We start from the raw sequence: 16,047 nt of genomic DNA, 5'->3' as shown, positions 1-16,047 counted from the left end.
GTGGAAGCTGAGGGTCGAGGCTCAAAGTGATGCATTAACGCTCTCGTTCTCTCCAGCAGACTCCCGCGCAGTCAAACGTGAACAAGAACCCCAGCCGGTGGATTTTCCTGCACTCCTGCAATTATTCCTCCACAGAGCAGATGTGTTTTCTGTCAGTGGCTCGGAGGTTTTAAACCAACACGTGTACAACAGTTGCGATCTCTCAGCATGCAGGAACCGTCTCGGTAACAAAATATTCCCACTGCATCAGATTTAGATAATCTGACACAATTTCTCTGTGAGTGTTTCTCTTTTACAATCAATAACAGAGCATACTTGTCCATGAGCTGATAATCGTCCGTCAGTTTATACAGACTTCTTTCTTTTCTCGCTGTGTTGCAAGGAAATACAACAGTGCAGAATCATTAAACTCAGCTAACGTGGCACTCGCTCTTTCTCCGACAGCTGCTGTGTTTCTGCCACTACACGGTTGGAAACAAGTGGGGGAACTGTGCTGTTGCTGCTATTGCATCAGTGACTCTTGCAGGTTGGAGGTGGATGGAGGGGAGGGGGGGAGGGAGGGGGAGAGAACGAGCTTCAGCACCAGTAGGGCCATTGTGAATGTGGAAATAAGCTGTCGCTGATTCCATATTGGTAGGGAGGAGGTCGCAGAGAGCCCTTTGTTTGGGCGTAATCAGTGAAAGGCTCATGAAAAACATTTAAAATTCGCAGTGTCTGGAGAACAACGGACGATGCAGAGGTGCAAGACTTGAACTACCATCGCAGAGAAAGCATTATTCATTTACAGTTTCTGAACAGAGCACATAATCACTCAGGAAAACAAAAAACAGGCCATGAAACCAAACTAATTTACACATCCTGTACGTCTATCCATCCATGCATTGTTCCCCTCTGCCAATTTCTCACAGGGCTAAGAGTATTCATATGTGACAAAGATTGCGCGACATGGAAAAAAGTAACACTCATCGCATGCCCATACAAATTAATTATTTGGTGCAGCCGGCACAACCTCTCCTTCCTCCAGGGTTGGACATCATTTAACATATCAGTGACAGAAGCTTCAAAAGCATTTCTGTCGGCCCTGATGAGCTTTAAAATGTGCAGGTATTTCATCACATGTTCAACTTTTAACTGTCAGGTTTTGGTTAGTGGGACTTTTTCTGGCAATTCCAGAGCGCTTTTCCAATCTGCTGAGCTCTCAAAGCATTTTACAACGCTTGTCACATTCACCCACACACACATTCATACACTGATGGCAGGGTGCCAACCGCTCATCAGGAGCAATTTGGGGTTCGGTATCTTGCTCAAGGACACTTCGACATGCAGCTGGAGGGAGCCGGCCTCCCGAACGCTGGAGGACCCGCTCTGCCTCACGAGCTACATAAAACGGCTCAGTTCTGGTTCAAGCCATTTATTTTGTTGCCTGTAACTCTCTAGGCTCGTACCAGGATTGGGTTTGGTTATTTTTCTCCGTCTTTCTCAGAGTGTCAGAGAGAGTGTAGACGATGCCGTGGTCCAGCCTGGCCAGGTTCAGTCAGGTCGGGTCTTTAAAGCTGTCTGAGCAAAACTTGCCTTTTCTTTTTTCTCACGCCCAACATGGCGAAGACTGGGACTCCTCCTCCGCGTCCTTTGTCGATCCACCATGTGCTCACTGACAGAAACATTTAATAAGAGCATAAATCAACACTGAGAGGTGACATACTGCAACGCTCGCCATTAGCCTGACTTGGATCGACGCACGGGGATCAATAGCCTTGGACACACAAAGATGAAGTCCAGCAAGGTGGAAGCTCAGCAGCTGTTCCGATTGATCCACAGGCATTGTTAAAGGAGCGACACAACCCTCTCCCACCACATGCAAACAGACTAATGAGAAGGGCAACGAAAACGGCTGACACAAATCATCCTTCAGACACATGAGGAAACATTCCTCTCCTTCTTTTCTTTGCAGCCACACCTCGGCCTTCATCATATCTCTGTCTTTTTAAAGGTAAAAACCACGCACGGGTAGTTCTTATTCTGTAACAGCAATCTTTGACACTCAAGGTAATCATCAGCCTCTGCATATTCTCCCTCTTTCACACACTGTCCCTGAAAGTCGATTTTCACACTGTAGTGAAACCAAACCAACGACTAAATCCATCAGTACACCGCTAGAATTGTGGCAGCAGTCATGTGAAATGTGTGTAATTTTTATTCAACAGGCGGAAAACATCCAAAACATACTGCCGAGTTAACCATAATTATGGTCAAAATGTTTCACTGCTGTGTAACGATGCCAGTGTGTAGGAATTAGACCACATTTCTTCATCTTGCAATAAAACAAAAAACAAGAATGATCCAGACTTGGCCGAGTTTAGAGACGCTCGAATACAGTTTGGAAACAGCTTGTAAACGGGGTGATCTGGATTACAAAGACATGAATTGTGCCCGCCACATGTGTTCAGCAGCTGCTCCATTGTGTTCCCGCTCCTGGGTTTGACAAACGCTGCCCACTTCACCGTGAGTCACTCCTTTCATGGTCTTCCATCTCCGGAAATATGGCAAAAGAAAAAAAACAGGGAACCAATTTAGGATCAAGCCAGATGCTTGGTGACGCTGGTGATGGGAGCAGAGACCTCAGGAACAGTTGATCAGCTTGTTGCTTAGGAACACCATAGTTAATGTGCTGAAGATCTCCTACAGAGGGTCTCTCGGTGCCCTTGGCCCCTGGTCTTACATCCACATCCAACTGCTGTACACAGCACTGAAGAGATTTCAGAGCAAACTGCAGCGAACGTTTGTTTTTGCTTCAGATGAGGTTTAAAGTTCACCTCTTCTGTTTGGTTTGTTTGCTCATCCTTGGCGCTTTGTAACGATAAACCAGCCTTGTGTAAAATTGCTTTTTGTGAGGAGAGAAACGTATGGAGGGCTTCATACAGCCACGAGGAGATGACAGAATCATCAAATTTATTTTGACACCAAATCTGACATACCCTCTGGTGCTGCGAAATGCCAGCCGTGATGAAGGAAGACGTGTTTAACAGTACCTGTCATGAAGTATAAAGACCAGAACCAGGGTGAGTGAGTGAGTCACGTTGTAATTGACGGATTGACAAAAGAGCCGAGAGCTCCCATCAATCATCACGCCGAGGAGGAGACAATATCTGTCTGTTTCGTTCCCTCCTCTTTAGTTAATCATCGGTCTCGGGCCATCGCATTTACGACGCCGCGACAGCGGAGGGAAGTCAATCGCTGTACTTTACATAAACTTACGGTCATTGTTACGTACTTCGCTTTTCGTGTTAGTCGAACGGGGGGGGGGCATTAGTCACTGTCTGATTCAACCCAGCCTCAAAAGTGTGGGGCTCACAAGTTGAAGTAACGCAAATGCTCCCTTGTAAGAATGTTTTTCCCAAGTTTTGAGATTTAAGTTCCACATTCATAAATTAGGCTTAACAAAAATGATTGAAAGATGCATGCAAGGTCAGTAGGAGCGTCAATTAAAAAATGCATCACGGGGATGTATCACAGCTACAGCTTAGACAGGAACTGTATATTCCTCCACCCATCAGAATTGTTACAGCACATCACACATATGCTTAATCACATTAGGATTTTAGTCACTGCCACTGGGGGAGAACTGGCATGTACTTGGTCTGCGACAATGTTTGGTTGGGTAACGTGTGTCAGTTGGTCTCGACATGAATGCCAGGAACCCGACATTTCCCAGCAGAACTTCGCATTGCAACAAGACAGTCAAAGCTCTTAATGTCCCCTTAGATCAAAACATTTATATTCCAGCGCACACCGGGATGTGAAAGGTGCTATTTTATTATCAGTTACATAACGCGTGTGGCATGCAGCCTCGCCAGATTCACTCCTGTTCATTTCACCTGTCAGCGGTTTTACTATTGCCTATCGGTGTGGATGAGCCTTTACTGTACACTTAATATTTGTTTCATGGACCTAAAAAGAGGAAAACATGCATTTATACAGAAAAGAACAGTGGCACCAAACATTAATTCTCTCTCTAATTTCCAAGGCTTTGTGGGAAGCCGAGCTCCCTGAACCTCCCGCAGCCAGCAAGTCGTTTTGTTTTGTTTGTCTGTATTTCACGTCGGCAAGACCCTCTTCCAAACGCTGTGTATGCTGCTGTCATTGTCAAACTAACACTGTGCCACGAGGGATTTATAACGTGCTGTAAATCAGTGATCTTCGTATTTCTGCCTTCGTCTTTTTGTCTCCTCCTTCTGCGGAGCTCAACAGAAAACCTCCTGTTGAATCCTGATTGACGGCGCTCTGATTCTCCAGCAGTGTCCACTGATGTTATGGAGCTCATTACTCAAAGGCACACACACACACACACACACACACACACACACACACACAAACAGAGGAAGGGCAGCCTAATTACCTCTCTGCAGTCTCAAGTCGTAATTGTCTCCCTAACAAGAAATTAGAGTCTGTACCACCCTGTTGTGTGCAGACACACAAGTTAGCGAGAGCAGCGTCTCTCTGGGTCTCACACCGAGCCGCTAAACTCTTTCACACTGACAATATTAATCATTTTTGGTAAACGCAATCAATCGCCATTACCGACTGATAGTTTTATTGTTGCCGGGGTGGAGGTTGGGCCCCGGGAACGTTCTTTTGTGACTCATTTCATGCCAGGTGAGTTTGCCAGTGCTCCAAAGCAAACATAATAATTGCAGCATAAAATCCGCAGGCAAGCGGCAGCAATTGAGGTGTCTGCTCGTCATTGGTTAAATGGCAATCGAGGCCATAGTGCACAAAGGCTGCATGTTTAACGCTGCACAGCTGTTACAGAAAGGTCAGAGAACCAGGCCTCGAGTGTTTACGGGTTGTGAGGAGGTGAGGTAGGAGAAGGACATGCCGAGGTCTACGCGCAAACGCACACCGGGGGAACTCTGGACGGCTGCTGTCAGTTCAGTTGATCTGCCTTTACAGCTCTTCTGTGCGAATCTGAAACAAAGTCCAATTCGCTGCATTCACACGGTGTCTCGGCCACTTCGTGCTTTAGTAGCCACATTAGCGTGACCTCACAGCCGTCAAAGCACGAGGGCGTGCATGAGAACATGTGAAAAGGTGTCGACACTTTCCCAGCGATCGGGGTCTGTCACCGAAGAGAGGATTTAAAATAGAGCCGGTGATTCAGGGGGCTTCCTTTGGTGAAAAATAACAAGCACACCCAATGTCTAATTTGTGTTAATGAGGGGGAAGCCATTCTCTTTCATCCCACACAACCCACCACCTGGTAATTATAGCTGATCATTAGAATCTGTGTAACGATTCCAGTCAATTGCATGCAGCACCTCCGAGAAACCTGAGTTTTATGTTTTGCGTGAGGAACGGCTGTTTAAAAGGACTGGGTCACATTTTTCTTTGCTGTAATCAGTCCTTTTTCTTCTTCTGTGATGGCTACATTAACAAAGATGAAAACTATATAATTCAGACACCAGACGTGTTGAAAATACTTAACGATGGAACGGAAAGATTGCCTACGTGTCTCCAAAACGACACACTATTCCCAAAACAACATGGCCTTTGCCGTACGTCACAGTTTAGGTTTAAGTTTTACCAAGACTAAGGTTAAGATCCGGCAACGTAACTACTTGGTTGGGGTTAGGCGAGAAAAATACTTGATTTGGCCTTGAATCACTACATTATTTCTGTAACTTCTGTAACATACCAGCTGTACCTGATGTTATCTAGGCCACTTATGTAATGCCATATATGTGGCGCTACTTCACTATGCTGGTAAGTTAAAAGATATTAGCCTTGACCTCCTCTACAGCTGTAATAACGACTGCAGCCTTTAGATGGACCAGCAAGAATAAAACATAAATATGTTGTGCAGTTTAGACCTAAATGGATGTTTTCCTGCGTTCAGAGGAGGATATTATAGTATCATATTGCCAATCACAATAAAAATGCTTGGGACAAGTTGATCGTGGTGAATTTCCATTATCACATCAATTATGAATCAGGATCATTGTGGACATCCTCACATTAGTGAGCAGCTAACATACAGTCCTACGATTTACTGACAAGGGGAGGGAACATCTGTACAGACACGCTGACGTCTGTCACCTCAGCTGAGGAGTGGTGTTTGCCTTTCATCCCCACCAAGACAGATGTGAGGAAACACTATGGTTTCCAAACTATAAAGATGAAGTGCGAGATGAGGTGCGACACCCGGGTATAACCACCACCCGGCTCTGTTCGCCAAATAGTTTGTGTGTCCTATATATGATGCACTATAAATCTTTTGTTAGGTAAGCTAAAGTGTTCTGGTAGCATCTTAAGAGTTTTAAGGAAATGCTGATCGTCGTCAGGATAATATTGTTCATAGCAAAGAAACAGAAAAAAATGCGTTTATTAGGGAGAGATGATCAGAATTTGATTTGTGCAAATAAATATTCCCGATGACAAGTGCTCTACTGTCATCATTTGCTTCAAGAACCTAAATACAGAGGATAATACAGAGAGAAAGAGTGGTACCAAGCTGTGTCTGTCTAATTTAAGGCTTCGTGGGGAGCCGAGCTCCCTGCAGCTCCCTCGTGTTTTGAACCCAGCAGCCAACAAGGTGTTTTGTTTTGTCTGCATTTCACTTTAGTGAAAACCTTATTCCAAATTCTGAGCCTGCTATTGTTTATGTTAAGCCTTCATGGGCTGCATAATGTGTGTTTCCTGGTGGATTTCATGAGGAGCCTTCAAATAACATAGTTACAAGAAAGGCACTTGTGTCTGCCTGTGCTTCAATGAATTCATAACAACCTTATGTCACAGAAGAATACCTGCCAACATTTTCTCAGGGTACCCTAAAATAGATAAATACAAGGATGTGAGGGTAAAACAACCTTATATCAGTCTTAAATTCATAGCTCACAGTAGTTAGTCGTAATTCTGATGATTATCGGAATAATATTGTGAGCTGCAGCTGTTTTTGTCAGTGGTAACTGTGACATCAAACTTTCATATCTTCCCATGCCTTGGATAGATTTATATTTAATTGTCTGTGATCTTCGTGGTTTCGAGATCAGCTTTGCCAGAGCAACACACCAGTTTATTCCAGCTTCTTGCAGGCGGAACAGAGAATGCATACATACATACATACATACATACATACATACATACATACATACATACATACATACATACATCTTGTTCAGTGTTGTTCACTTTGTCTTTTTTTTTTGCCATTACAGCTGTCAGTCTGGTTGAATGCTTCTACAGCATTTCATTCCCAATGCACATAACCTAGTTTTTGCAAGCTCTCCATACAAAATAACACCTATCTGTTAAGAGGACACTCTCACCTAAAAGCATGATTCCATTCATCCATTCAAAAGTACAGAATAGTCCTCTCATCCATCTCACTCCACAGAACTTAGCTTTTATGGCTTTAGGACGTGTCGACCATCAATTAGAGCGAACAATACCCTCTCTAACTTTTAAATTCAAAAGGACTCTTGTCATTGTGGATCACTTACAGGCCCTGAAACTGATGGTGTGAAAGTCTTTGCTGCAGCGCATTAACCTTGACAAGAGAAAACCTGCATGTTGGTTGAAACTATTTTTTCATGCCAGGCAGCGGGAGCTTGAAAAAGCCATTAGAGAGAAACATTACTGAGGTTCTGTACACATCAGTCTTCTGAAGCACATTGTCATGGTTCTCATCAAAACATCATATTTCATGTGACTGGGCTCACGCTTGCATAAACAGGAGGGACGGCACATGTTTAGAACAGCAGGGTGGGAGGAAATGTTGGCTTAGGTCAAGAAGTAAAAGAAATGTAAGTTCATGTTTGTTCAGCTCAAGAAGTCCCAGCAGGTTAGTGGCCGCAGGTCAGCAAGTGCAGACGTTCAGAAAGCATCTAAAGTTTCAGAAACGCTTCGGCTGAGTGGGACCGGGTGCAGCTGCCAGCCTGTCTGGGCTGGGTGGAGGATGGAGACAGGGGTTTAGGGAGGCGGTGGAGTCATTTTGCTTTCACCATGCTCAAAACGCCTCCCAGTGTCTCCATGGTAACAAGAAGCACTCTGCACTGGCGGCGTATTCCTCGCGGAACCCATCGCTTTCTGTTCAACCGCAATTGATTTTTTCCGATTGAGCGTGCAAGTCTCTGGTGGTGTTTGTTTGCTCGCAACAAGTTTGCGGATGTAAGCGTGGAGCAAACAGACGGGGAGATAAAGAGTGAGGGAGAAATGTTTTATGGCTTTAAGGTTGTCATTACTCAGACAGGCACGGGGGGGGAACATTTCTCATCCCCTGCCGTCTCTATTTAATCTGGCAAAATTGCATTCAAGGCCATGACTGTGAAGTGTGTGGTGTGGGGGGGAGAGAGAATTCAAGACGACGATTCCATTTGTTTCCAAGTAAATATCCAGTGTGTGTCATTAGCTAAATGGCTGTTCAACGAGAAAAAGACCAAAAGACAAGCAGAGATAGACAGAAAGACTAAGAGGTTGATGGTTGTTAATGACCCAGATGCATTGTGGTTCTCGGAGCAATAAGACACAACTTCTACCTTCCTCACAATTCCCCTAAAGGCTCATTAGTCGAGCTCAAAAAGTTTAAGAAACACGCAAAAACTTTTCCCGGTCACAAACACACTCACTTGATGCTCATTTAATTACCGTGGGGAGTAGACAGACTGTCGTCCTGAATCTGCTCCCATGAAACAGCCAAGGATGAAAGAGCTAAAGCTCAAGTAATGCCCTTTTACATTCATCGCCTGCTTTGTAGACACACTACTTTGGAATACATAATGCAAGTGTGTATACCAACTCATACATCTTAAACGCTCCTGTACCAGTCAGACAGCAGCAGACATTGATCCTGACAGTAAAATGATGCCGGTAAATAACAATAATGTCAAAAGTTGATTAAACTTGCGCCTGCCAGGTGCTCCCCTCTCTATTTCCACTTTGTTGTTATGGAAGAGCGGAGGTAGCTCCAAAACTAGAGAGGGTAGCATAACTGCTCAGTGTACTCTTTGCTGTAGCCGTTAGCAAGTAGCTCAGTTTAGCCGTGAAGCGAAGCGACGGTATTAGCTGACAGGAGTTAGCCCGCACAGCAACCTGGGCTCTACTGGGCTCAGACTGACAGCCTCTGATACAGACAGATGCCACTTTGATGGCAGGGGATTCAGTACAGAGGTGATTTACAGCGGATCTGACCGGATAACAGGTGGGAATATGAGAGGCATGAAGCGGCAGAGGAGCGAGAGAGAGTCAGACATCAGAAGGGGGCAAAATTTTTTTATTTTCTCATTTCACTCTGAGGATTAAAGAGTTATTTTGACCAAACATGAGAGTGGAAACCTGTTTCTGTGGGTATTGTTTTCCTATGTTGAGGGTGAAGGAAAGTGCATTTTATGACGGTTTAACGAGGCAATTCAGCAAAAGCTGTAAAGTTGTATTTTTCTGTTCAGCACAGAAAACGGGTGCAAAACTTTTTTTCCTTGCTTGACATTTTGTGAGCTTATCTTTACTTCGCTGCATTCGCCAATCTGAAATCCGGTTCTGATAAACCAATCCGGTCTCATCAATTTGCAGCTGAGAAAAAGTCTGCAGTTGTGTTATTTGCACGCAGGTTGAAGCAACCAGGCTCATAAATGGTGTGAGGAAGGTTATAAATCAGCATTTGTAGGCAGAGAATTAGCAGCAGGTGAGCAGAGCTGCGTGTCCGGCGAGGTGACGGCGCGCCCGGTCGAGGATGATGTCATTGTGTGTTGTGCTGAGATAAGCAGGTTGCGTCCACGACCAACATGCCATGCCGGGCTCAGCAGCAGCAGTAACCGGTGAGGAGCCTCTACCTTCAGAGAGGTGCGTGAGGCCATTTTCTTTTGCTGTTTATGACAACGATCGTTGTCCCAGTTGACCGCTGAGCGCTCATTCAGCTCAAAGTGCCCGCAGGTCTTTCAGGATCTCAGCGGGTCAGAAAGGCCCTTTGGACCTGTTGTATCACGCTTTAACAAAGAATGAGCAGAGGAATTGAACTCGGCGCAGGTTGTGGAGGTGGCGCTTATTGTCACCCACTGCGTTTCCTGGGTTTTGTCTGAGTTTTAGGTCTCTTCTCTGGTTGATTCTAGTGAGGCTGCGTTGAAGAACGGCACTGTATCGCTGTGGCAAACGTCCGTCTACAGACGAGGAGTTTATTGTTGATTGTGATTCAAACTCGGAAAACAGCCCACAGGTCTGCTGTTCATACACGTCGGTTACAGCTGTTACTTAATTTAATCCCTGTATCATATCATATCCTCGCCCTTTTAAAAATGCAACACAGCTCTGTTCACTCTGACTATCGTTTCACTGTACTTACTCTTCTACTTGGTTAAAATAATCTGGTAGTCATCCCATCCCAGGGGGGGCAGTTCTGTCACAAATAATTTAGTGTATAAAAACATCGGCCATAGCGGGCATTCTTCAGCAAAACAGAACTATTTGGGGAAGAGACTCAGACTGAAAGGGGGATGATGTGAGCAGCCTGGCAAATGAGCATTCGCGTCATGCTGCATCTGCCCTGGAAACAGCGGGGAAGTGAGCAGGATCACGGTCGGAACAAACGTAATGAAAAGAACAGAAAAACAAGTGTCCTCTTATTTTAACGCTCCGATTGATCTGATTGATGAAGTGCCATTTCAATTTCTAAGCCGTCTGAGCTCCTGTATGACGCACAGAGGAGCCTCCACTCCGCCTCCCCTCACTGACCCCATCAGACCAGCCGCGTGGTTAATCACAAAGGTGGAGAAACGAGGCTGGACCGTCCACACTTCACACCATCGGCCGCTCTCCCCTCAACCCGCCACTCAAGTTCCAGCTCTTGTCTCACCCGCTCTCTATCTGCACCGCCAACCTGCTCACTTTTATCATCTGGAGTGACGCGGCAGCCGGGGAGCATTTAGCCAACAGAAATGTCAGATGTGTAATTAGAGGCCTCCTCCTCACAGTGAAATTTACCTCAGTGGGCGGATGTCATTGACAAAATAGCCGATTTTTCGAAGCAATTATGTGTTAAATTGACACAAAGGTGTATTTATGTTCGGATGAATTCCTTTTTAATGACTGAGTTTTTTCTAAAATCAACATTTATTATGATTATTTCCACCCCTGCACCTCAAACATCCTGAATCCGCCACTGCTCTGCACAGCAACAGGAAAAGTTAACTTTGTTTGTGAAGTCTCCGAGCCAGTGGCCCTCAGATTTGTTTCATTCACGCACGACTCCTCAAGTCGTATCGCCCTTTACGGCTCGTGACAGGTGATTAAGGAGAATAAAATCTCTTCCTGTGATGGGATCCTGAAAGTGCGACATTTGTTTGAATTTAATGAGATGTCGCACGTTGGCTGTGCGAACAGATTCGGCCTATATTTTAAGAGGGGGAAGCACTCGGAGACATGTTGGTTCATCGTCATCGCTTGATACCCACGATCTACCGTAAATGTGGATGCATGTAGGAGTTGAGCTGAGATTCTTTTAAAATCTATTTAAGGCCTCTCATTTAATTTTTAACGAGCGAGCACAGGCAAGTGCAAGGGAAGAGAACACGCTTCAGCCTAAACAGCAGCATGTGAGGGATTCATGCTGCACGATTTAACCCCCCTCACCAGTGATGTGCAGCATTTTTTTCAGTTCAGTCATAGCAATGCTGATGAAACACACACACACACACACACACACACACACACACACACACACACACACACACATCAGATCAGGTGTCAGCTGTGTCTGTACACATGTAGCTGTGACTCTGTTAATTCAGGGTTCTTGGCTGCTCTTTCCTCTCAGTCCCCTCCTCGCTCCCGCTCGCTCTCTGCGCGCTGGAGCAGCTTGCGATCTTGGAGGCATTTTTACGCACGAACAGCAGCACATTCACTTGAGCTCGGCCTCACACACACACACACACACACACACACACACACCTGTACGTGCATCATGGGTGACACAGCAACAGGTTGCAAGAGTCTCACCTCTGTTAAAACCTATATATACATATTTGTGTGTGTGGGGGGGGGGGGTGATAAGCGTGAGAAACACCTTACCTGACTATGATGTACATGACCAGCACGTTCCCAACCAGCCCCACCACGCACACCATGGAGTACAGAGCGGTGATGACAATCGCGATGATGACCGGGTTGGTGTCGTCCTCCGGGCTGCCGGTGTCCCCGTCGCATCGCGCCTCGGCGAAGCTCGTAGCGTTGCCGCCGTCGGTGAAGTTCCCGCAGAAGCTGGCGCTGCTGTTGTAGAGCGCGGAGAGCTGGCTCCCGTACGCCGAGTCCGAGCTGTTCCCTGCTCTCTCCATGGTCCTCGATGTGCGGGTCGGTGCTCCGCGCGTCGTTCGCCTCCCGCTCGGGTTCCTCTCGACTCGCTTTGCCCGCCTGTGATGACGCCCCGCCGGGTGTGTGCCTGTCGCGTGCTCGGTAACGTCAAGGCTCGCGGTGTCGGAGGACTCAGTGAGTGTTGTGACGAGGCTCGCGCGGAGCAGGAGCGACGGTGTGAAAATGAATTAGTTCGCTCCCTCTCTTCCTTCCTTCCTTCCCTCCCTCCTTCCTTCCTCCCTCGCTCCCTTCCTTCCTCTCTCCTACACTTCCAGTCCTCCCTTCCGCTCACTTTTTTTTCCGCTCACCTCCATTTTCTCCTTACTTCTCCCCGGTTTCTTCCCTTCCTCCCCTCTCATCTTTGTTTGTTTCCTCCTTCTTTTTACTTTCTTCTTTGTTTACATTCTTTGTTCTCATCCTTCCTTCCTTCTTTCCCTCATTGCTCTTCTTCTCATTGCTCACCCCATCAATCTTTTATTTCTCTCTTTTCCTTCACTCCTTCTTCTTTCTTGATACTTCTGTCCAGCCATCCATCCTTCCCTCTTTCCTTCCTTCCTTTTCTCTCCCCTTGCTTGCTTCCTTCCTTCTCTCCTTTTTCAAAGTTATCTTTTATTTATTCTTTGCTCTTTTCCTTCCATCCATCCTCTCCTCCTATGCTCATTTTTTCCATGTTAATTTTCTCCTCGCCTTCTCTCCTTTTTTATCATCATTCCTTATCTCCTCTCCTTCTCTCCTTCTTTTACGATCCTTCGTTTTCCTCTCCTTGACTTCCTTGTTTTCACAACCCTTCCTTCCTTCCTTCATCTCATCTTCTTGCCTCTTTCCTGTCTTGATACTTCTTTCCATCCATCCTTTCTTCTTTCTTTCCTTCCTTCTCTCCTTTTAGGAAGGGATCTTTGGTTCTTCCTTGTTCTTTCTCATCCTCCTTCCTTCCAGCCTTCCTCTTTTCCTTTGCTCACCCCTTCCTTTGTTAATTTTTTTCTCTCCTTCTGTCCTTTTTCAGGACCCTTCCTCCCTTCATCTCACCCTCTTCTTTCCTCTTTCTTGTACTTTTTCTTTTCTTACTTCTACCCTTTTCTTCCTTTCTTGGCTCTTTTTGTCCTTCCTCCCTTGTCTCCTACACTACTTTTGTCATTCTTTAATTCCACTTCCACTCATCTTTGATCATCCCCTCATGAGTTCCCTTCCTTTTCTCTTACCCGTGCTCGTTTCCGTCCATCTTTTTACACCAACACCAGTGATGAATTGCATCACCAGCTTCTTCACCTCACAACATGTTCTCCTCAGTGAAACAACCAGTATCGATGCAATAATACATGAGAATGCAACCTGTTGAATAATAAAATAACGATCTGAGTACCATCTGACAGCAGTTACTGACGAGGGCCGTCCAGGGATTATCTGTCAGGTTGTCCATGCGTGTACGTGCAGCGCTTTGATGAGTCTCCTCACTCTCCGGATTCCCGTTTTGTGTGCTGCCCTCTAATCAGTGAAGCCAAGCGCGGGAATGTAGCACAGCGTAATCCAATCAGGATTGATTTTAATCAAGATAATGTTCCCGCTTGTCTCATTACAGTTTCAGAGAGGCACAAAATGGGAAAAGATCACTTACCAAACGTGCCGGAGGCCTGTGTGGAGCAAAACTGTTGAGCATGAGCGTAACAAGCAATCAAAGTCATCATCGAGAGTTTTTACCATCGCTTTAATCAATAAAATGTGTACAATAAATAATAAGAAGAAGAAAAAACATCAGCTAATTGTGTTAGTGAGTTGGATGAATAAATCTGAGGAGCAGTGGGGCTGGAGAGAGCTCTTTAAAAATGCATGGAGATGTTTTATACAAACACTGGGGTGCTGTCTCATTTCAATCTGATTGTCCACATAACAAAATATCGCCCCTAACCCCTGAGCTTGATATTTTGCCAATTAGATTCACTTCTGCAGCGAATGCCTGAGCACCCTTTTGAAGAAGGTCAACATCCAGCTCGGCTGTGTTTTGTGCTGATAGTGGTATAATTCACGGAGTGAGACGGAGACGTAATGCACCAAGAAGCGTTATTAACATGACTGGGGCTCAGAGGGTCGCCCAATTTCAAGAATAGGTTCAGGTTTTTCCAATAAATTCAGCCAAAAAAATGTAAATTCAGTGGCTACCCACTCACCCTTGTTACAATGGAAAGGCAGTTGAAGTTTTTGAGCAGAGTTCTCCAGAACAGCTGCACTAGGTGGCGTCTCCTAAAGCTCCTGAGATCCCAAATTGATTTGAAAAGACATTATTTACACCCTCAGTAAACAGTCCAGTTCAAACCTGTTAACACAAATGGCTTACAGAGATGGTTTGGGCTTTAAAAGGTGTGTAAATAACCTCTTTTCCTCATCAATCCTGGATCTCTGGGCTTTAGCTGTGCGGAGCCGTTTTATATTTTCGTTTGTTTCCATGGGCTTGAGGTCGATGATGACTCAGCGTTCTATTTCCTTTAGTCCAAGAGGAAAGAAGACAAATAATTTGAGAACATATTTACTTTGTCCAGCTCTGACTGCTAAACTCAAATAAGCCTTAGCTCATATCTAAGTGCCATACAGAGGCAGCTGGACTTCTTTCTTGAGCTGCAGTTCACTGAAGAAGCCTCTTGGATGAGAGGCGAAAAAAAACATCTACAAAAAACTCAGGAAGTGAATCATATCTTCAGTAATGTTTCCAGGGAATTTGGGGGTTTTGGTAACCTGGTGGGAGTTATAACTTACTGGTTTTAGGCTAAATTTGAGTCTTTTTTCACCAGAATTTGATTCCTGCCTTTTGTCGATAGGGCCGTTGTATGTGTATGCACACTGTTTCATATACATCTTTAATATCTGCAGTGGAACTTTACACTTTATAGTAATCAGCATTAATGAATGGCAAATTAGTAGTTTTATTATCATTTTGTTGAAAAGTATTTTAATGTCAAGAAACAATATAGTGCTTTATAAGACTATTTATCGACCAGTGGTTTACTGTAAAGCTGTGACTGATGTTCATGACACTTTGTAAATAGTTAATGAATACCGCAGTCCACCTATCAACATTATTTGGATGGGGATGGATGTAAGAGGGAATGGAGAAAGTTCAATATGAGAAAGAAACCGTCTCAAATAAAAAGTATTGAAATGCTAAAGTGCATAATGTCAGTGTGTTCCAGACGGAGTGTTGTTCTCTGTGTCTACTTCAGTAACATCCTGCTCACAGCGCTGCCTCAGAGCCGCTATAAAGAGGAGTGATGATGTCCAACAGCAACTCTTTTAACGTGCTCGTGAGAATGTGAGTTTTGTTTTCAGACACACTTGAAAACACGTCCTCAAAGGGACGTTGCTCAGAGTTAGACCGAGAAAAGAACCTCTCGGATTCCAAGAAAAGAGCTTTTTGATGCTTTGAAAGATACCATTATTGCACTCATTGTAAATACCAATGCCGTTTCCTTGAACACCATGTTCAGGTATCTCTGGTGAAGTGGTTGGAGGCTGGGTGGGGGGTGGGGTGGGTTTGGGGGGTGGGGGGGGGGGGGGGTCCTCCTGTTGCCATGGTGGAGATGATCATTACATCTACCGGATTTAACACCCTCACGGGCTCCACACGTGAACCGTGTGTTTGTACAGAGCAGTTGTTAACCTCGCAGCCACAGCACATTAGACATGATTCCCTTAGTGGCTGTAAAAAAAAAAATAATAATAATAAATCGC

The 16,047-nt window shown here is 45.2% G+C and overlaps 1 protein-coding gene across 2 annotated transcripts in view; it reads right to left on the bottom strand.

The window, feature by feature from the left end:
- oprm1 (opioid receptor, mu 1) overlaps positions 1 to 12,531 on the bottom strand; it is a 32,462-nt gene extending 19,931 nt beyond the window's left edge. For both annotated transcript variants that reach the window (XM_037124567.1, XM_037124568.1), the window contains exon 1: positions 12,052 to 12,531. In XM_037124567.1, the coding sequence (XP_036980462.1) occupies positions 12,052 to 12,314 (263 nt within the window). In that variant the 5' untranslated portion in view covers positions 12,315 to 12,531. The remainder of the gene's footprint in view (positions 1 to 12,051) is intronic.
- Positions 12,532 to 16,047: the final 3,516 nt, after the last annotated feature.

The sequence above is a fragment of the Acanthopagrus latus genome, chromosome 15, assembly GCF_904848185.1.
Source record: "Acanthopagrus latus isolate v.2019 chromosome 15, fAcaLat1.1, whole genome shotgun sequence".
NCBI lineage: Eukaryota > Metazoa > Chordata > Actinopteri > Spariformes > Sparidae > Acanthopagrus > Acanthopagrus latus.
This window is presented reverse-complemented; position numbering and strand designations above follow the sequence as displayed.